The 22,244-nt window shown below is 40.5% G+C and overlaps 1 protein-coding gene across 4 annotated transcripts in view; it reads left to right on the top strand.

Moving 5' to 3' along the window:
• The window catches only part of LOC131664602 (actin-related protein 1), a 462,784-nt gene that overhangs the window by 300,983 nt on the left and 139,557 nt on the right, over positions 1-22,244 (top strand). For all 4 annotated transcript variants that reach the window (XM_058935868.1, XM_058935859.1, XM_058935850.1 and 1 more), the window contains one exon: positions 4,285-4,458. In XM_058935868.1, coding sequence (XP_058791851.1) covers positions 4,285-4,458 — 174 coding nt within the window. The remainder of the gene's footprint in view (positions 1-4,284; positions 4,459-22,244) is intronic.

Below are 22,244 nucleotides of genomic sequence, written 5' to 3'. Positions count from 1 at the left end.
TAGGAATGCTTAAGTTTTTATTTTTAAATAAAAATTTTAATTAATTAAATTAATTAATTTAATTTAATTTAATTTTATTATATGCTTAATTTTTTAGAAATGCTTTTCATTATTACAGGGGAGCTTATACCGTCAAATTTGAATTATTTGTCATAACGCTTATATAAGTATTTACTTTATTAAATGTAACATACTGTCTTGATTGCCTTATAATTTTTTAAGTGATAAATTTTGTAATGATGGAAAGCTAAGATATTGGATTATGAAAAGAATTATAAGAAACGCAGAATATCTGAAATGTTACACATTGGCTTACATAAAAACACGTTAGATAGAAAAGATGATATACAATATCTTAGTCACATTTATAAGCCTTTATTAAGATCTATGAGGAAGGGATAATGGATGCAGAGTATATATATGGGTTGAAATACTTGATCTCTCATTTTATTAACTTGACTGTGCTACGAGATATTCGTTTTAGCCTATAATAATTTGAGTAAGAGAGAAATCAGGTATACACGTACACATATAATTATATACCATTAAAATTACTTTTGCAACTCTATTGTTAATAATTTGTTGTTTTTCTATTAATAAAGCTTGAAAAGGTCAGCAAATGTGCTGACGAAACGTTGCTGAATATAATCAAAATTAAGTGAATTTCCATCTCTCACTATTTCCCTTCTTTCCAACATTACAAAAGTTATTATTTACTTTATTACTATTTTGCTTGACTGGATAAAAGCACGATAATACAGCTAACTTAAAACATTCGTTGTCATTTTTTTAAACCTCGAATTTTTTACGGTTGGCACTCTACAAAAAAATTGTTCAGAAAAAAGTTGTTTGGGACAATAACCTTGAGATTTATTTTCAAAGTTATTTGAAGGTCAAAGTCATTTTTTGAACCTATAATTTTGATCCCGGATTCGGAAAGAGCGAGAAAAATTATGTTTAGATAAGGTATTATGTGTGGGGTGCGGTTAACCCCCCCCCCCCCCCGCGTAAGGTCATGTAGGGGTCAAATTTATTATTTTCTTCATCTATGCACATGGATGATGGGGCAAGGTTAAGATTAATTGTAATAACCCTATAACTTGCTGGTAATATCTTGCCCCCCAATCCAATAACTGGACGGTACTATCTTGCTGCAGCACAATATCGGCCTTGACCGTCAAAATTACCCAGGGAGGCTTGGGTACCCAAACCACGTAAGAATCAGAATCATCGAACGAAGAGAGAGACGTCGACCACGAATACGCAGAAATCGTCGTCGCATTATGAGACAGAACAACGATGATCCACGAATTCTCGTTGTTTTGGCAATGGTTGATTTGGATCATCATATCTCTTTGCGTGAAATTCAGAGACGTACTGGAATCCCGAGAACAACAGCCGCTAGATTTTTGCAGTTTCATAGATTTCATCCGTATCAAAGAAATTTGACTCAATCATTGATGCCAGGTGATCTCCGCCGCAGACTCGAATTCTGTAATTGGGTACAAGCAAGGATTCGTGAAGATTCTGAATTTTTCAGATACCTAATATTTTCGGACGAAACTACATTTCATAGTAATGGGCAACTGAATCGCTATAACTATCATTATTGGTCTATCCACAACCCTCATTGGGTACGTCATGTTGATAATCAGCATAGATGGAGCCTCGTAGTTTGGTGCGGTGTAGTAAATGGTTATCTGATAGGACATTATTTTTTCGATGGGAATGTCAACGGCGCCGCATATCTTTATTTCCTGCAGAATGAATTATCAGAATTATTGGAAGATGTGGACTTGGAAACAAGACGGCGATTATGGCTTCAACAGGATGGTGCACCGTGTCATCGCTTACTAATAGCTCGTCACTTCTTGAACCAATGATACCGAAGACAATAGATAGGCATTGGTAGTGACATTACTGACTTGTGTCCAAGATCACCAGATCTAACAAGTCCAGATTTCTTTTTATGGGGCTGTTTGAAAAGTGTTGTTTATGCACAGCAACCAACAATACGGCAAGATATGATGCATCGCATCATACAAGCTTGTAGAGCTATTCCGCGTCACGTTTTGTTGTCCAGAGTTGAAAACTTCAAATGTATGATTCAACACTGCATAAATTTGAACGGCTGTATTTTTGAACATTTTATGAGATAAATGTTTGTGTTACAACCTTGATCATAACTATATCTGTAGTTATCGTCATGTCTTCATTGGCTGGGCATTCACACCTTTCCTTAATTGGCTGGGTAAACTATACCTCGCTTTAAAATGGGTCACTCGGTATAAATCGGTAAATCAAGAAAATATCCATAATTTCTTTAAGATACGATAAAGCTCACATATTTTGGAAAACAATAGGATTTATACTCTAAGAAAGAACTATATTTTTGATGTACAAGGCTTTCAGGGTCCTGAAAATATTTTTATTTGTAAAGAGTTCGCTTATTTACCAGTATGTTCTGACACTTATCCTGCAGTACTATTCTTCAAACCTCCGTATCATTGGTGTGAGCTTCCTATCGAATATAAAATGTTAAATGATAGCTGGAAATACATCATGGTAGTTTATTTATTCAGTTATACGTATATAAATATTTATATTTAATAAATGGAGTTTTATAGGAATATCATGGAGAAATGGTATAATAACATACAAATTTTTTACTTAAAACTGAAATGACATGCTCGTAATTAAAAAACAATTGGAAAACATATGTCTTAAATTTAAATCATCATGCTTATATCATAGTCAAAAGTGAGAAAATATAGTCTCTGCTGCAATAAATACATAAAAGACATACGATTAGTTGGCGGAAAGGCAAAAAAAAATAGAATCAGAAGGGTTCGATACTGTCTAAAGTTTACAGTCGATTATAATTTGTAAAAAATTCAACTGAATAGTTTAAAATTGATAAGACAAATACTGTACCTAAAATTATTGATAAAGTGTACTCAATGTATAATTAAAACTAATAAATATAAGCAAGTAATTAATTTATATGCGTAATTATTTGATTAATTGAATTACGATTGCAAGAATGATTAGGGCAAATAGAAGGGATAGAAGGTTCTCTTCTAGCAGAGATATTTAGAAGGAACATCTTAAGAAGAAATCAGTCGAGCGACTGAGCTCGTATCTCTCTCTCTCTAACTTTCAAAAATGATTAGAATAGCATATTGTTTGACAAGAACTGATGGGGAATTAAGCAAGTATAGCTGCCTTCCACGAAGAGAGAGAACCAAAATATCTTCTTTACGCAAGAGAGAGAGAGAGAGAGAGAACACCCTTTTCCTTTGTGTCGGTAAAGGATTTTTTGACACTCCGTGCGGAAAGTGCGTTTTTACCACACGCTCGGTAAAAAACGTGCGTTGAAAATCGTACTTTCCGCACGTCGTATCAAAAAATACGGTACGGCACATGTTCGGGAATGAGTTTCCACCCTCACTTCGCTCAGGCGTAAAAGCCACACGAGACAAGAATTTACTTTCCCGCACTTGTATCGTAATGTACTATTGGGTAACGTCACTGACTGCTGGTGAGGAAAGAATCTGCTGTTCGCATGGTAAGTGTCTCAGAATGTCCATAAATATAACTAATATTAGTCGTTTTTTTAAATTTCGCCTAAGATGTCATGATGCAACATAGATATTGAGTGATTCTTCCCGATCCATATTGATTTTTTATAGGGCAATGGAGATTGTTTAATGAAGAATTTCGCTGCAGAGTAATCAGTGATAAAATAAGTAGAAAGGCTTCATGGAAAATTGTAAGTTCGTTCGTAATCTCTCCCTCCCGTGTAACCTTAGGTACCATACGTACGGAAAATCGCTTGGTTGAACACTACGTTAAATTTTTATATAATAGTAATATACGTACTACCTGATATTTACTTAATTATTCGTTAGTTTCAATTGGTTTACAACCTATATACTCTAATTTCTCAACCATATTGAAACACGTACACTTAATCGACCACCGATTTCGTGATTTGTAGGTGTACGCTGAATGATAAGCATTCACTAGGAAAAACATCTTTTTTGCGTATTACAGCGATGGTGTGCCTCGCAAGAAGGAAATTTATTGAGAAAACATAAGAATAACTAAGGGGTAAATATTATTTTATTCTCCCTAGTTTAAGTTTCTCAATCTTATTATTTTATCAATGCAGTGTATATTTTTCAAACCGAGAGAAGAATTTGCTATAATTGATTTATTTCCATCAATTTTTAAATAACTTCTACTTCATTAATGATATTAAATCTATTTTAATTTCTGTAGATTGGTCCTGCAAGATTCCGTGCTCCTGAAGTATTATTTAGACCAGATTTATTAGGAGAAGAGTTTGAGGGATTACATGAAGTTTTAATGTACTCAATCCAGAAATCAGATTTGGATTTGAGAAAAGTTTTATTCCAGAATATTGTTCTTTCCGGCGGTTCTACATTGTTTCGGGTAAGATAACAATTATTTAATTATTACAAAATTTTATTATTAATTATTTTTAATTCGCAAACGTCCGCACATGTATGTAAATAACTAAAAATAATATAAAAAAATATAAAATAGAATTAGTTATAAATTAATTTAAAACTAGGTCTCCTGTATAAATAATGACTCATTACTTTTTACCTTGTATAATTGGTCTTCTTTATCTCACTCTTTATATTTAGTACTAAAATGCGATCCTTTCTTGTTGTAAAACTCATTGAAAATGACTTTGAATTGAAATTCTAAAGTCGATCTTCCCAAACAAGTTAATTAAAAAAAAAAATTTTAAATCGAGGATCTTAAACTTTGTACTATTCTCCATGTTTTGAGTAAATGTGGTAGAAACGAGTAATGAATTTTTATTTAAATCAGCGAAGTTAGAAATCTGTCAAATCTAAACTCATTAATTTAAAACAATATCAAATAGTGTGTTGTAAAATTATGCAGAGATATTTTTCTTGTGAATAACGTAGCTACAATCAAAACAGATTTTTTATTCACTCCAAGTTTATTTACAGTCTGCCTGATATTTAGAAACAATAACCTATTAAGGCCCAGGCCAAAACTGGAAGAGATAGCGTCAAACTAACTATGCGATTCATAGGCAAATAAAAAATAATACCCGTGTTTTTTCTTTTACCATTTGCAATTGTTTATAAAAAGTTATTTAAACAAATTACCAAAAAATAATTTTTTTTGAAATCTGATTGCGGAAATCGATTATACGGGAAAATACATGAAAAAAATATATGTAACATTTTTTTATCGGACTTCAATTTGTTAATGTAAAACGGCAATAAATAATTGCGGCTCCGACAGTCAAAGTTTCTTCGCCAAATCCCAAGCAAAATCTACGCTAGATAGCGAAAAACTAACTATGCCATTCATAGGCAAATCGAAAAAAAAATACCCGTGTTTTTCTTTTGCCATTTGCAATTGTTTATAAAAAGTTATTTAAACAAATTACCAAAAAAGTAATTTTTTTTGAAATCTGATTGCGGGAATCGATTATACGGAAAAATACATGAAAAAAATATATGTAACATTTTTTTGTCGGACTTCAATTTGTCATGAAAAAACAGCTATCAAACATTGATCATGTAATTCGATTGAATTTTTATTCAGTTTTATTTTTGTGATCTTCTCGATGTCTTTTGCACAAGAGTATAGCACATTTTTGGTAATAAAATTTAGTTTTCATCTCACACGATAATACCCCACATGTTTTGTGCATACCTTGATGGATTACGTGTTTATGCAATGATGTGTCACTTGATCTCTTTCGCTTGTTAGGACGTTGATTCGCAAATTTCTCAAGATAAAATTCACAAACTTCTTGCACAATATCTTTTGAACCTTTAGGCAAGTCTGGGTGCAGCTTATTATAAATCACAGTAGCATTAGTCAATGAAGCCTGAATAAGTCGTTAGAATAGACACCATGTCCATTTTTTACTCCTAATTAAAGGCATCAAAGCATTGCAATTTTGATCATGCAAATCAACCCCACCCATGTTTTAGTTATAGGAAGAAAACGCTTGAGGGAAAATAATGGACCTCTTAGCTTTTTCATGCCATCGCTGCACTTCAATTTTCGGTTCATCTCCAAATTTTGTTGATAACACTGATACAGGTTTGGAATCCATCACAGTTATATAATTCAGTTTGGAATTTTGATCGTGAAGAGCGATAGTTGTTCCCCTCTCAGCTTTTTTGGCATTTTAACTTTTTCTTTGACGCGGTTTTGTCTGACCGTCCCAGTTGCTGATAATTCAATTTTTTCCAAATGTACCATAAGATCTGGATTGGTGAAAAAATTATCAAAACACACATGATACTTAGTAAGATCTTCTTTATTAGTTACTTGCAGTAAAGGCGATAGCAACTTGATAACGACTTCCGATCCCAAACAAACAGCAACTAGAGGGTTCCGTTCATCGAGTCCTGCTTTACCTGTATAAATATCCAGTTCATATAAATATCTATATATCAGATAGATAGTTCATATAATATCTATCTGAGGAACAAAGGGCCCATAATTTTATTCCAAATCTGATTGGCTTATTTCTAATACACTGTTTTATGCCAAACTTCCCGAAATATTTTACCATTATCTCATCTATTGATAAGTTGTAATCAAAAATACCGAACTGCATACTATTTTCACGAAAATAATCATATAAACTTCTAATTTTCCAAATTTTATCATTTTTATTTTCATCTTGAAGTTTATAAAATCTTATTTTCTTCTTGATTTCAATAACTTTATTTCTTGTCATAAGTTCAGAAAAAACTGGACATTATAAGATTTTTTTAGTTGACCAATAGTCACGGAGATTCTTTCTTGAATTGAAAATAGTAATCATTATGATAACAATAAATTTTTCTAGATCATTCATACTTAATTCAAAATTGTTTTCAGTTGTAGTTTCTATGATATAATTTTTCATTGAATTTGAGAAATATACTTCAAATAATTCCAAAGAGTTTTTAGAATACAAAGAGGAAATGGATTGAACGTTGAAGGGATCATCGTTATTCACAGTTAAGGTATCATTCAAATCTAATACTTGCCAATCATAAACATGATTGGGTTCTAATAGTTTTTGAGTGCTGCTGTATGCGCTTTTTATATGTTCATACGAACCAACAGGAATCAATTCAAATGACATATTTTCGTCAACATTGCAATCAGAATCCCCATCTGAACTTTCGTGATCTCCGGGAATGAACGATATATCGACATGAGCTCGGAAATCATCAAAATCATCATCCTCGACAAAATCGGTTAAATCTTTAACCATCCGCCTTGTCATTTTTGCTTGGTTCAAAAATAAACAGCAATTTACAAGAAATTATAGATTTTCGCTGTAAGTTAGATAGAAATCAAATTTTCGTATCAGAAAACAATACCTCTAGATTTTCTGTAAAACCGTTAGCCCGCCACTCAAACGTGATCTCTAACACGGTTTACAAATTTTTACAATCAAAAAAATTTTTTTTCAACTGAACTGAACTCAACCATCAGGTTGAATCACTTGTGACTGTCGGTATCAATTCAATGCTTGATAGCTGTTTTTCATGACAAATTGAAGTCCGACAAAAAAATGTTACACGTACATACAATTTTGTCATGTTTTTTTCCCGTAGAATCGATTTCGGCAATCAGATTTGTAAAACAATAATTTTTTTGGTAATTTGTTCAAATAACTTTTTATAAACAATTGCAAATGGTAAAAGAAAAAACACGGGTATTTTTTTTTCGATTTGCCTATGAATGGCATAGTTAGTTTTTCGCTATCTAGCGTAGATTTTGCTTGGGATTTGGCGAAGAAACTTTGACTGTCGGAGCCGCAATTATTTATTGCTGTTTTACACTAAAAATTGAAGTCCGGTAAAAAAATGTTACATATATTTTTTTCATGTATTTTCCCGTATAATCGATTTCCGCAATCAGATTTCAAAAAAAATTATTTTTTGGTAATTTGTTTAAATAACTTTTTATAAACAATTGCAAATGGTAAAAGAAAAAACACGGGTATTTTTTTTTATTTGCCTATGAATCGCATAGTTAGTTTGACGCTATCTCTTCCAGTTTTGGCCTGGGCCTTAATGGGATAATTAAATATTTACTAAAGTTCTAATTGTTGTACGAGACAGATGTATTTACAATTAGTTTAAATTAGTTCAACGACGGCATATTTGTAGATTATAGTATACAGGGTGACCCATTCTAAAGGAACCATCCCGAAATTTTCTACGGTTAGCACTCACAAAAAAATTGTTCAGACAAAAGTTATTTGGAACAATGAGGAACGCCTTTCCCAGATATCAGATTTCACCATGAGATTTATTTCCAAGATTATTTGGAGGTCAAAGTCATTTTTTTTAATAGAAACCTATAATTTTTATCCCGGATTCGGAAAGAGCGAGAAATTGTATGTACAGATAAGGTATTATGTGTGGGGTGCAGTTAACCCACCCTTCCGTGTACGGTCATGTAGGGGTCAAATTTATTATTTTCTTCATCCATACACAGGGATGATCGGGTTAAGGTGGGATTAATTTTAATAAACCAGAAATTCACATAACCTAAGAACCCAATAAATCAACCCCAATAACCCCAATAACCAAATAACCAAGTAATTTTTTTAATAAGAAGCCCCATGGATTATCATGGATTCAGATAGAGCTGGGAATTCTACGTTCAGGTAAGGTATTATGTGTGGGGTCCGGTCAACCTTCCCTCCTATCCCACCGAGGCAAGGGTGAGGTTAATAGTAATAATAATAATAATAATAATAATAATAATAATAATAATAATAATAATGAAGTGGAGCGGGACCCTTGGGGACTTGGCTACAAGATTGTGACCAAGAAACTGGGGGCCCTTGGCCCTTCTGAACCAAAAGACAAAGACACCATGAAAGCAATAGCAGATGGACTTTTCCCAAACCAACCAGAGACGGAAAAAATGACGAACGAACAAGAGACGACAGTGCCAGAGTTTGTCGAGGCAGAGCTCACTAAGGCTGTGTCCACGATCAAGCCTGGTAAGGCACCCGGACCAGACGGTATCCCGGGAGAGATCCTCCAGCAGATCGTGGGCGTACGTCCAGGACTCCTCCTGGATAAGTATAACGCGGTCTTACGTGCGGGCATCTTTCCCAGACGATGGAAGACTGCTAGACTGGTTCTCCTGCATAAAGGAAAAGGAGAGCCGAATAGTCCGTCTTCCTATAGGCCCCTGAGTCTTCTAGACACAGCGGGTAAACTTTACGAAGCGTTATTGAAACCAAGACTGACGAACGCGGTAATTGCAAACGGAGGACTTGCAGGAAACCAGTACGGATTCAGACGGGGCTGCTCAACTATAGGGGCGATTCGACAAGTGACCGACGCCTTTCGGCGGACGGGGCGCGTGTGCTACGGAGCGAGGCCAATAGTACTTCTCGCGACTCTTGATGTCAGGAATGCCTTCAACTCCGCTCGGTGGGGGGATATTCTGGAGGCCCTACAAACTTTCAGGGTTCCCGAATACCTGATGCGGGTGATGAGGGAGTACCTACACGACAGATGGATTCGATACGAGACGACCAACAGAACAGTGACCAGACGAATCACAGCAGGAGTCGCCCAAGGTTCAATCCTTGGACCCAACTTCTGGAACATACTGTACGACGCACTACTAAGACTACCGATGCCACCGGGGGTGGAGCTGGTTGCCTACGCCGATGATGTGGCTGTGGTGATAATAGCCCGTACCCCGGAGCTGGCGCAAATGCTTCTGAACCGCGCGATGTTACGAATCAATAGATGGATGACTGAACGCGGACTTAGCCTTGCCCTGGCCAAGACAGAACTCATCCTTCTGACGGGAAGCAGGATTAATACCCTGATTCCCATGACAGTCGGAGAGGTATCGCTGCGGACCAGTAGGGCGGTCGAGTATCTGGGGGTGACCCTAGATACGAAGATGACCTTATGGCCGCACATACAACAGACAGCGAGGAAGGCGGCAGAGAGGACTTCCGCTCTCAGTCGTCTTATGGCAAATACATTTGGACCGAGACAATGGAAGAGACGACTACTGATGACAACGACCCACTCGATCATGCTCTACGGGGCGGAGGTGTGGGCCGACGCGTTGGGGGTCAAGAAATACTGCAAACGACTGACGAACGTACAAAGACAGGGAGCACTGAGGATAGCCTGCGCCTACAGGACAGTCTCGGCTGAGGTTGTCCTGGTGGTGGCGGGGGTTATCCCTATAAACATGCTCGCCAGAGAGGGAAACGCGTGTACGAACGAAACAGTGACATGACCAGAACGGAAGCCGCCCAGGACGAAAGAACTAGGACGATGACGGACTGGAACAAACAATGGAGGATAAGCACGAACGGAGCATGGACTAGACGACTCATCGACGACCTGAGACCGTGGACGGAGAGGCAATTTGGGGAAGTGAATTTTTACCTGACCCAGTTTCTTACCGGCCACGGGTACTTCAGGAAATATCTGTTTGACAGAGACAAAGTTAACAGCGCCGACTGTAAATACTGTGGACATAAATGTGATGACGCAGAGCATACGATTTTCAAATGCTCACACTGGAACGACGAAAGGCAAAGACTGGAGACGACACTTGGAAACATCACGCCCAACAACATTGTGGCAAAGATGCTACAAGACAAAGACTACTGGACGGTAACGGCAACGTACGTTGAGACTATCCTACGAGGGAAAAAGGCGGACGGTTGCCTGGAAGTCGAGTGTTAGACGAGAAGAATGCGAGAGTAAATGGTATGAACAAATGGATGAATGTGAATAAACGGACGTAACGAAACGATACAGGACCCGTGGACAACGAGAGGACTTGACACGGTTCTCCAGCGGGAAGTAATGCTTACGCGGTTCCCCGCTGGAGTATGGTGTAGGTGGACTTTACTACTCTTCCCCGGACGGTTTACCCTCCGGTTGAAGAGAAGCGGGATTTGGGCGGTCAGCTGGTCTTCGACGACCCGGAGGCTCCTTGCGCTCGATTGATAGATCGCTTGAAACAGCCCGGTCTGAGAGGATCAGCGAGTCACGTCACACGGCGGGTGGGAGAGTGTAGGTGGGTAGCTTCGGTAAACTGCCGTCACACTCCAACCGTTATGGTCCATGAGGATTTATCCTGTTTTTTTACCACCATAAAAAAAAAAAAAAAAAAATAATAATAATAATAATAATAATAATAATAATAATAATAATCTATCTGGGTAAGGGACGCCGCTCAATTTAGAGTCTCCAACCGCGGAGTCGGGGACGACTACGTCTGAGCTACAGTCGGCGCTGTCACTTATATCAGCGTCTACCTGACACCCAACTGTACCGCGGCGGAGTTCGAAAGGAAGGCGACGCTGTTAGAGGACGGGATCAGGGACCTGCCCGGAGATGTCATCGTTGCGGGGGATCTCAATGCGAGGGCGATCGAGTGGGGAATGAACGAAACGAACCGACGTGGACGACTGCTGCTGGAAATGGCCGCAAGGTTGGACCTAGCAGTAGTAAATACGGGACACACGCCGACGTACAGACGACCAGGGATTGGAGACTTCATCCCTGACGTGACGATGACGTCGGACAGAATCCTGCCACGGCTGAGGGGGTGGCGGGTGGTCGAGGACTATACAGCCAGCGACCATCAATACATCGTCTTCGAAGTGGCGGGACGGACAGAAACGAGACAAACGAGAATCCACCAACCCCCGCGGTGGAACCTTAACAAACTTGACCGACAAAAATTTTCGGAGGAGTTGATGGCGGCATCAGCCCCGGGGTCGAAGATTCCTCCTGAGCTAACGGGCCGGCGAAGAACGGAAAGACTGACAGACGAGACGGCGAAATTAATAAACAACTTATGCACCAGCACAATGACGAAACGACGACAGATACAAAAAAGACGACCACAATACTGGTGGACGGACGAAATAGCCGAGCTACGCAAGATATGCCTGGCAAATGGGCGACGTGCGACGAGGGCTGGAGGTGGACCCGAAAGGGAAAACCTTCAGGCCATATACAAAACAGCACGGAAGACGCTGACGAAAGCAATACGGGACAGCAAGACGCGATGCTGGAGGAAGCTCTGCGAGGAGGTGAACGAGGATCCCTGGGGAACCGGCTACAAGATTGTGACCGGGAAACTAGGGGCCCGAGTCTCACCGGAACTTAAAGATGCCGAAACAGCAGGACGGATTGTTGACGGATTGTTTCCGACGCACCCGATTAGGACAAACGTGATGGATGACGTGGACGCACAAATGCCCCCCGCTTTTACCGCTGAGGAGCTCATCAGAGCAACGAATGCGATGAAGACGGGTAAGGCACCGGGACCGGACGAAGTACCATCCGAGATCCTCCGGCTCGTGGCTCGTCTACGGCCGGAGATACTTCTCGACCTGTACAATACGTGCTTGACGACAGGAACGTTCAGCGATCGGTGGAAGGAGGCGAGGCTCGTTCTTATTCTAAAAGGTAGGGGCGACCCTGGCACTCCTTCGGCTTACCGACCGTTGAGTTTACTTGATACGACTGGTAAACTCTTTGAACAACTACTGAGACCGAGACTGATGGATGCGATACAGACCGGAGGAGGTTTATCAGATTTGTAGTTCGGTTTTAGGAGGGGTCGATAGACGATTGGAGCGATCCAAAAGGTGGTCGATTCTTTCCTGGAACTAGACAGACACTCCCACGCTGCGCGACCTATAGTGTTGCTGGCGACGCTCGACATTAGAAATGCTTTTAATTCGGCCAAGTGGAAGGACATCTTGGAGGCGCTGAAAAGCAACTTCGTGATCCAGCCATACCTGCGTCGGGTTGTGGAGGATTACCTAACAAACAGACGGATAACGTACGAGACGATCGAAGGGCAGGTAACGAGACAGGTCACCGCTGGGGTGGCTCAGGGGTCGATACTGGGACCCGACTTTTGGAATGGTCTATACGATAGTCTGCTTCGGCTTGGGATGCCACTCGGAGTGACCCTCGTCGCCTACGCTGATGACGTGGCGGCGGTGATCACGGAGAGATCTCCCGAGCTGGCGCAGCTGACGTTGAACCAGACCATGAGACGAGTTGGACGATGGATGATAGAACACGGACTGCAACTCGCAACAGAAAAGACGGAACTTATGCTTCTCACGAGAAGACGCATACAGGCGATACTACCCAAGAGAGTGGGTACATACGAAACGGAGACCAAAGGGGAAGTCAAGTACCTTGGGGTAACCCTCGATACGAAGATGACCTTCTGGCCTCACATACAGAAGACAGCCCGAAAAGCAGCAGAGAGGATAACATCCTTGAGCCGCCTGATGGCAAACACGACGGGACCGAGACCAGGAAAGCGGCGACTGCTAATGGCGACAGCTCACTCGATCCTCTTATACGGCGCGGAAATATGGGCAAATTCCTTGAAGACAAAGAAGTACTGTAAGACAATGACGATGGTACAGAGACAGGGCGCTCTGCGAATCGCTTGCTCCTACCGGACAGTCTCTGCGCAGGCTGTCCTGGTGGTGGCGAGCGTAATACCCGTGGATCTTCTTGCCTCTGAACGCAAAAGGATCTATGGGAGCAGCGCAGACATAGGACGAAAGAACGCGGCAATCGTTGAACGCGAAAGGACGATCGACATGTGGCAAGACCGATGGACAGAAGAACGAGGTAGCAAATGGACGAGACGACTGATACGGGACGTGAGACCGTGGCTTGGAAGGAATTTTGGTGATGTGAATTTTCACGTCACCCAGCTCTTGACGGGCCACGGGTACTTTCGACGGTACCTCCACAATATGAACCGCGTACGAACACCCGACTGCAAGTATTGTGGACACAAACGAGACGACGCGGAACACACATTTTTCGGGTGCGACCGCTGGACAAGACTCAGACGAGAACTAGAGACAACAGTTGGCAACATCACCACCGATAACATTGTAGAGGTGATGCTGCATAAACCCGAATGGTGGCGTTTAGTCGCTACCTATACGGAAACCATACTAAGACGTAAGAACGCGGACGACTGTCTGAAGGACGACTGAGCAGACGGATTGACGCGACGTAACGGTGCACGGTAAAACGATACGAGCGAAGGAACACAGACAGAACCCCCAGTCAGAAGTAATATCAACATAGTCCCTGGCTAGGGGAAGGACAACAAGGAGATGGCGGTTTAGTGGGTAGGCCTGTCTTTTTTTTTTTTTTTGGGGAGTCCCACATACGTCCTTAGATCAAGACTAAGGGGAATCCGCAAAAAGGATTCCGCAACTCCTTGTAAAAAAAAAAATATTAATAATAATAATAATAACAATAATAATAATAATAATAATAATAATAATAATAATAATAATAATAATAATAATAATAATAACCCAATACCCAAGATAAATAAAAGTTCGATTATCAAGGTCGTTATTGATTTAATCATTACGTGTGTTCATGCCACATTTTGTAACGTGAACCAATCTAACCGATGTATGAAAAGAGGGAGTGTCCAGTCTATCTAGGCAAGGTGAGAATGCTGAGCCGATCAAGACAGACGATGGCTATTCAGCCAATGAATGCAAGGTATTAATTCCCAACCAATTATGGCAACGTGGGAATGCCCAGCCAATGAAGGCGAGGTATTGATTACCTAGCCAATTAAGGCAAGGTGGGAATGCCCTGTCAATGAAAGCGAGGTATAGTTTACCCAGCCAATTAAGGAAAGGTGGGAATGCCCAGCCAATGAAGACATGACGATAACTACAGATATAGTTATGGTCAAGGTTGTAACACAAACATTTATCTCATAAAATGTTCAAAAATATAGCCGTTCAAATTTATGCAATGTTGAATCATACATTCGAAGTTTTCAACTCTGGACAACAAAACGTGACGCGGAATAGCTCTACAAGCTTGTATAATGCGATGCATCATATCTTGCCGTATTGTTGGTTGCTGTGCATAAACAACACTTTTCAAACAGCCCCATAAAAAGAAATCTGGACTTGTTAGATCTGGTGATCTTGGACACAAGTCAGTAATGTCACTACTAATGCCTATCTATTGTCTTCGGTATCGTTGGTTCAAGAAGTGACGGTGCACCATCCTGTTGAAGCCATAATCGCCGTCTTGTTTCCAAGTCCACATCTTCCAATAATTCTGATAATTCATTCTGCAGGAAATAAAGATATGCGGCGCCGTTGACATTCCCATCGAAAAAATAACGTCCTATCAGATAACCATTTACTACACCGCACCAAACTACGAGGCTCCATCTATGCTGATTATCAACATGACGTACCCAATGAGGGTTCTGGATAGACCAATAATGACTATTATAGCGATTCAGTTGCCCATTAGGTTTTCATCCAAGGTGAATTCACTTTTCTGTCTAACTGCGACTTTATGGCAGGCGACGGCACCTCCTCACAGGCGGATGGCATCGCCGTCCTCGACACGGCTCAGAGGCTAAGCAAGCATGCTTAGCCACCTCTCAAAGTCTATACTTTGACTCGCCTTGGTCGGCCAGATCGTCGGGGACGAGCGCACCATCTTGGGTCGAGAAAGGTCGAATGGAAATTGAAAAATTGCCTCTGAAATCGGCTTCGTCGATTTTGTCCATTCCAACGCCGGCTTGGGAGACGTCACCAAGATGCTCTTCCTTAAGACGAACCTCGACGGAGCTACGGCAGAAGTCATCAGAGACGACAAATCCTCCGGCCATGATTACGCCATGGCCTGGGATGCCCTCTGTAGCCGGTTCGACCATCCCAAACTGCGGGTGCGGGACCATCTCGACGCGCTGCTTCATCTTACGCCACTCACCACAGAGTCACCGGAGAAGCTTCAAGAGCTCTACAGTACACTGAAGCGTCACTGTACGCAGCTGGAAAAGCTTGGCAGGCCGGTCAGCGGTTGGAATGATTGGCTCGTCCACCTCGGCAACCGAGCCATGGACCCCGCCACCCAGAGCACCTGGGAGGAAGAAAGAGAGGAGGCCATAAGCGAGTCAACCTTCGAGCAGCTGAGTGAATTTCTTCAACGACGATTCCGGACGCTGCGGTCACTGTATCCGCCGCCATCGGCCCTTCCGCTCCCGGCTAACGCATCCGACGCCTCACGCAAGACCGACCCAACCCAGGAAAGGAACTCCAGCGATCGTCTATGTCGCACCCATTCCACCGTTCTGAAACGGGGCGGTTACCCTGCCTGCAAGGATCCCCATTATATCGGCTACTGCCTGACCTTTCGCGGACTGACACCTGAGGAGAGGAGGAAGCTCGTCGCCGACCGCGATCTCTGCTATAACTATTTGAGTGGTTCGCACTCCAACAAGACCTGCCCGTCGAGTGGGACTAGCCACAGCTGTTCCGGGACCCACTATACTGTTATTTACGAAGGGTCCGGCAAACCCGCTCGACGTCTTACCGAACGCGAGGAGGACGAGGACACTGAGCCGAAAGTTCCCCGTATCCAAGCTGCGATCACCAGCGCTTGTTCTGAAGCCGCGGCAGGGAAGGGGGAGTCGCTATGACTATCCGTTCTCTCCACCACCGTCGTTCAGGTTTGTTATGACGACTCCCCATCAGTGTCCAGCTGGGCATTCCTGGACCCTTGCTCGGAGGCGACCCTCCTTGGTCTCGGCCTCGCTCGCAGTCTCGGTTGCAGGCTACGCCACGTACAGGTCAACGTCCTCGGTGTCTCCGGCCTGACCATGGATTCGGCGAAACATCAGACGGTGTTATACCTCGGTCTTCTCAACGGCGACCAGCCTGTCTGCATCGAGGCCTTCGTCCTGAGGAACATCGGTATCATTATTCCGGCAGGAGACTTGAAGGACAACCACGCTGGCCTGTTGGGGAAGCTCCCTCTCGCCGACCCTCAATTCAGCCACCCCGCCAGGCCTGCGGCGATCTTGTCATCGGCGCAGACGCCTACAATCACATCATCCGACCAGGAATCCAGAGTCGACGCCAGCTGTTAGCGCAAAACACGGCGTTTGGCTGACCATCACTGGACGTGCCCAAGCAGTCCAGCAAGCCGACCGTGACCTCACCCTCACCTGCACCTCCTTGCCGGTCAAGGATCATACGACTGGTCATGAGCACCTCCTCGGACTTGTGTAAAGGTTTTGATCCCTGAAGGTTTGGTCAGGAGGGTATCTGCCACCGACAGTGAGTGCGAAGCCTCGTTAATCCGAGAATGTCGCTGAGACTCCGATGACCGGTATATTGTGACCCTTCCGCTCCAACCTGAGATGGTCGTTCTCCTCGGGGAAAGCCTGAAGCATGCCCATTCGGCCCTCGCCTCTATGCACCGATGAATGCAGCGGGTCCGGGAACTATCGAGCTGCTACCAGGAGTTTATGACCGAGTACGAAAGACTGGATCATATGGGACGTCTTACCGCTGGTGAGGTCGCCGCCTGCCAAGGCCCGTGCGTTTACATCCCTCACCACGGCATCTGGCAGCATCACGACCGAGGATGAAAACTCCACATCGTCTTCAACGCCTCGCGTCCCACATCCACGGGGTATTGGAGACCCTCTTATCCTTCATCCCGAGTTCACGTGGGATTGTTTAACACGAGAAGACGAAATTATAAGCTTAATTGCTACCGACAGAGTCCCAAACAACCTGCAAACATGCTTTCGTAGTCTCGTAGAAAAAACAAAAATCAAAATGAAGAAAAGACAAAGTCTTCCACTTACCAAGCGATCACCTAATAACAACTAACACAACGTGCCATAGAATACTAACAATAGATAACATTCCTGTAAATATTCGTCAATACCCGATATCGTAAAAAATGTAAAATGTAATGGAAGTAGAAGTAAGGAAATTATTACCTACAGGTAGAATAGAACTCTCTGATAGTGATTATAATGTACCTTTACTAGTAATACCGACGTACAACGGAGAACGGAGAATCGTAGTAGATTTCCGTGAACTAAATGAGAAAACAAAAGCGGATTCTTATCCCATTTCCAACCTGATCTGCAGCCTATTCCAACTATCTGGATCAACGGTCTACTTCATTCTAGATATAGCGTCAGTACTTCACCAAGTCTTACTTCACTCCGAAGACCGCCTTAAAACTGCTTTCTCAACCTCATACGGTCACTTTCATTTTGTAAAGATGCCTTTCGGCCTAAAAAATTCTCCGAGTACATTTCACCGGATAATCGACATGCAAGGAAAATGAGTCCTAACCTATGTCGATGACCTGAATATTTTTGCCAAAATTATTGACGAATACGACGAAAAATACTTTCTAAAAAATGTAGATCATACAGAAATCAGGCAAAATATTTGGGCCATTTTTTAATTCCAAACGGCATAAAACCGGACCCTACCGAGGTTCGCGCCAACAATAAATTCCCGACACCAAGAACTCCTACAAATGTACAAGAGTTCATTGGCCTTTCCGGATATTATCGTCGATTCATTCCTGGTTTCTCAAAGATAGCCAAGCCGCTGACCTAACTTACGAAGAAAAATATGTCATTTATCTGGCAAGACGCCCAAAAAGATGTGTTTAAAACCCTAAAAACTTGTCTAATTACTAAGCTGATACTCATATATCCTAATTTCAACGAACGATTCTTTGTGATGACGGAGATTTCACAGTACGCTATTGGCGACTACCTAGGACAAAAAATAGACGACAAATATCTCTCTGTTTGCTATGTCTCTAGAGTCTCAATCAAACCAAAAATCAATTATACTACGATTGAAAAAAAACCTTTATCGATAGTTTATTGCATCGATCAATTCCGTTATTATCTTTTCGACCGAGAATTCATCGTCATAACTGATCGCCAACCCCCCCATCTGGCTTTAGAATCACAATGTTCATAACGCTCAATGCTAGGCTTAAGCGTTGGTACTTTAAACTATTAGAGCAGGGGAGTTATCATGGTGCAAAAGCCAATTTTTATTTTTCCACGAATTCGGACGTTTCTGGCGGATTGCTTCGCGCAAATTGCGCATAACTTGCAGGTAATATTCCTTATTTACTGTTCTACCCTGTGGCAAGAACTCATGATGCACCACGTCCCTGCAGTCAAAGAAAACTGTAAGCAAAACCTTTACATTTGATCGAACTTGGCGTGCTTTTTTTGGTCTTGGTGATCCAGAATGCCTCCACTGGGACGATTGAGTCTTAGTCTCGACGTCATAACCGTATACCCATGTTTCGTCACCTGTTATAACCCTGTTGAGTAAATCTGGATCATCGTTGACATCATTCAGTAGCTCTTGGGCGATGCTCATGCGACGTTTCTTTTGGTCGAAATTGAGCGATTTCGGAACAAACTTCGCTGACACACGTCTCATGTCTAAAACACTCGTCAAAATTGATATAAAAAAAATAGACACCTATTTTTTTTATATTGGATCTAACTTCTTTTTAGGAGTAAAACCATCCCTATCAAACCACAAGCAGACCAACCTATCTTGTTCTAGAAACAGCGACATTAACACATTAAGTCCTAAAATGACAAAATTTCATTCTTCACTTTTAGGGCAATATCCTACCCTACTATTTTTAGGTATGCTTTACTTGATACCATTGTTTAAAAAACCCTAAAACTTTATTTTCAATTTTTAATTAACAAATTTAAAAAATTATAATTTTATAATAAACAATTTTTTTCAATCTTATATTTGAGAGGAAAGAAAATTTTTTTACCATTGCAAATATACGCAAAAGTAAACAAAATAACTGAACTTTTTAAATCTGTTGAGGTTTTTTCGTACGAATTTTTTTTAACAAAATGGAGGCCAACAATCGGTGATGAAAACATTGCTTTTTACTCTATCAATGCAATTGGTGTTTTTTTATTCACACTGTGTAATAATTTTGATAAAAATGTGTTCAAATGATTCATTTTTAGTTAAAGAAATGATAGTTTAAGTTAAATAGCTGAAATATTGGTATTTGAACAATAGATTAATGTAGCTTGCGATTAATCGCAAAATAATAGTAATAGCAAAGCCAGATGAACAGAAAAAAGGAAAAATAATAAATCCAACTAACGGACTTTATCCAACAAATCGATAAGTATAGGTAATGAGAGTTGACATCTCTCATCTGTTTCTGAGATTACATTTTTGTTATTAATTTATTTGTTTTACAGTATTTTCACTAACTTTATTGCTTATGATACTATTGCATACTATAAAATCCGTATTATTCCATAAACTTTCGCTATTCGCGCGGACACGTGGATTATCCTCTTATAAAATAACATAAAAACAAAACGTAACAAAGAGTACCCTTTTTTGTGAATGTATGATAACAATACGTTAACTGTCATGGTCAGAAAGATAGTATTTATAAGATCAATTTTTTTTTTAAACTAATATCTAACATCGTCATTATCACTCATAAAAAACTCCCCGTAATACGCACCTCGTCACAGTCCTGGTATTTTATTAGAACGTATACGTTGTAATATGGTTGGTCTTTGATAGAAAAAATTTTACGAAGGACTGACTTTTTTAAATGACTATTTATTATCGAAAAAAATCAATTGCAGGGAGTCTCAGATTACGAACGGCAAATTCTATCTGTATATTTAAAGTCCCACCATGAACCGCTCATATCAAGACTATGAAACAGTGTAAACACGTTTACAATAAAAATAGCAATACTGAATGATTATTTTCTTTCTTATAATTTAGATTATTCATCAAGAACATTCGAGAATATAAATACCAAATACAGTAAACAATTTATTGAAACCTTGTGCTTTTGCATACCTCTTAATGCTTACAAAGTTTTACTCTAGATTATAAACTTTTGCTTAGATGTAAAAATAGTTTTGTAGTGTTGTCATGACGTTAAAGAGAGCGAGTAATAAAAATATAAAATATTACGTAAAAAGTTTAAATTGATCTTTATACTTATATACTTAAATTTGGTTTCTTTATGCATTTTTTATTTTTTTTTTTATAAATATGAATATTCTCAAATACGCATAATGTATAAATTTTTTGGATTTTCAAGTTGTAGATTCTAATATAAATTATGTTAAAATACAAGGTGTGTTCAAAAAGTAAGGTGAATTTTTATTTTTATGAAAAAATATTTATTTATTCATCAATATTTATGTTGTCTCTTTCAAAGTAATCCCTCTCAAATATAATACCAACGTTTATTCCAATCCTCGAAGCACTTCTGGTAAGTACTTTCTAATATAGCCTTCAGTTCTTCCAGCGATTTTTTCTTTATCTTCTAAATCGTTCCAAACCTCCGTCCTTTCATGGGTTTCTTGAGTTTTACGAACAGGAAAAAGTCGCAGGGGGCCATATCTGGCGAATATGGTGCCTGAGGCATGATTGTGGTTTTGTTTTTGGCCAAAAAGTTCAACACAAGCAACGATGCGTGAGCAGGTGCATTATCGTGATGCAAAATCCATGAATTGTTTTCCCGCAATTCCGGACGTTTTTTACGTATTGCTTCTCGCAAACAGCGCATAACTTCAAGGTAATACTCTTTATTGACCGTACGACCCTGTGGTCAGAACTCTTGATGTACTACGCCACGATAATCAAAGAAAACAGTGAGCAAAACCTTGACATTTGATCGAACTTGACGTGCTTTCTTCGGTCTGGGCTCTTCTCGAGTCTTCCATTGAGATGATTGGGCTTTAACTTCGACGTCATAACCATAAACTTATGATTCGTCACCAGTTATAACTCTTGAGCATATCAGGATTATCACTGAAGTCGTTTAACAGCTCTTGAGCGATGCTCCTTCGACGGTTCTGTTGTTCAAAATTAAGCAGTTTCGGAATTGATTTTGCTGCTACATGTTTCATGCCCAAAACTTCGGAAAAAATTGCATGGTATGAGCCAACAAAGATGCCGACGTCTTTAGCCATTTCTCTAATAGTGATTCAACGATTTTTTAACACCATTTGTTTCACTTCTTCAACACTTTCATCAGTTATTGAAGTGTTGGGGCGTGTAGAGGGTGGTTCGTCGTCGGTGTCTTCTCGGCCATCTTGAAAGAGCTTATACCATTTTTAATCATTTTTTTACTTAAAGTAAACTCACCATATGCCACTGTCAACATTTCAAGTGTTTTGGAGCACATAATTCCATTTTTTACACAAAATTTTATGCAAACTCTTTGATCCATTATTTTCGACAGCAGAAAATCGCTGAGCACAAAAAATACGTCTGAGATAAAAAATTTCTGGCTCGCAAA

The sequence above is a fragment of the Phymastichus coffea genome, unplaced genomic scaffold (assembly GCF_024137745.1).
Source record: "Phymastichus coffea isolate CEN01 unplaced genomic scaffold, Cenicafe_Pcof_1.1 PCOF00003, whole genome shotgun sequence".
In the NCBI taxonomy this organism is placed as follows: Eukaryota; Metazoa; Arthropoda; class Insecta; order Hymenoptera; family Eulophidae; genus Phymastichus; species Phymastichus coffea.
Note: the sequence above shows the minus strand (reverse complement) of the source record. Positions and strands in the feature narration are given on the sequence as shown.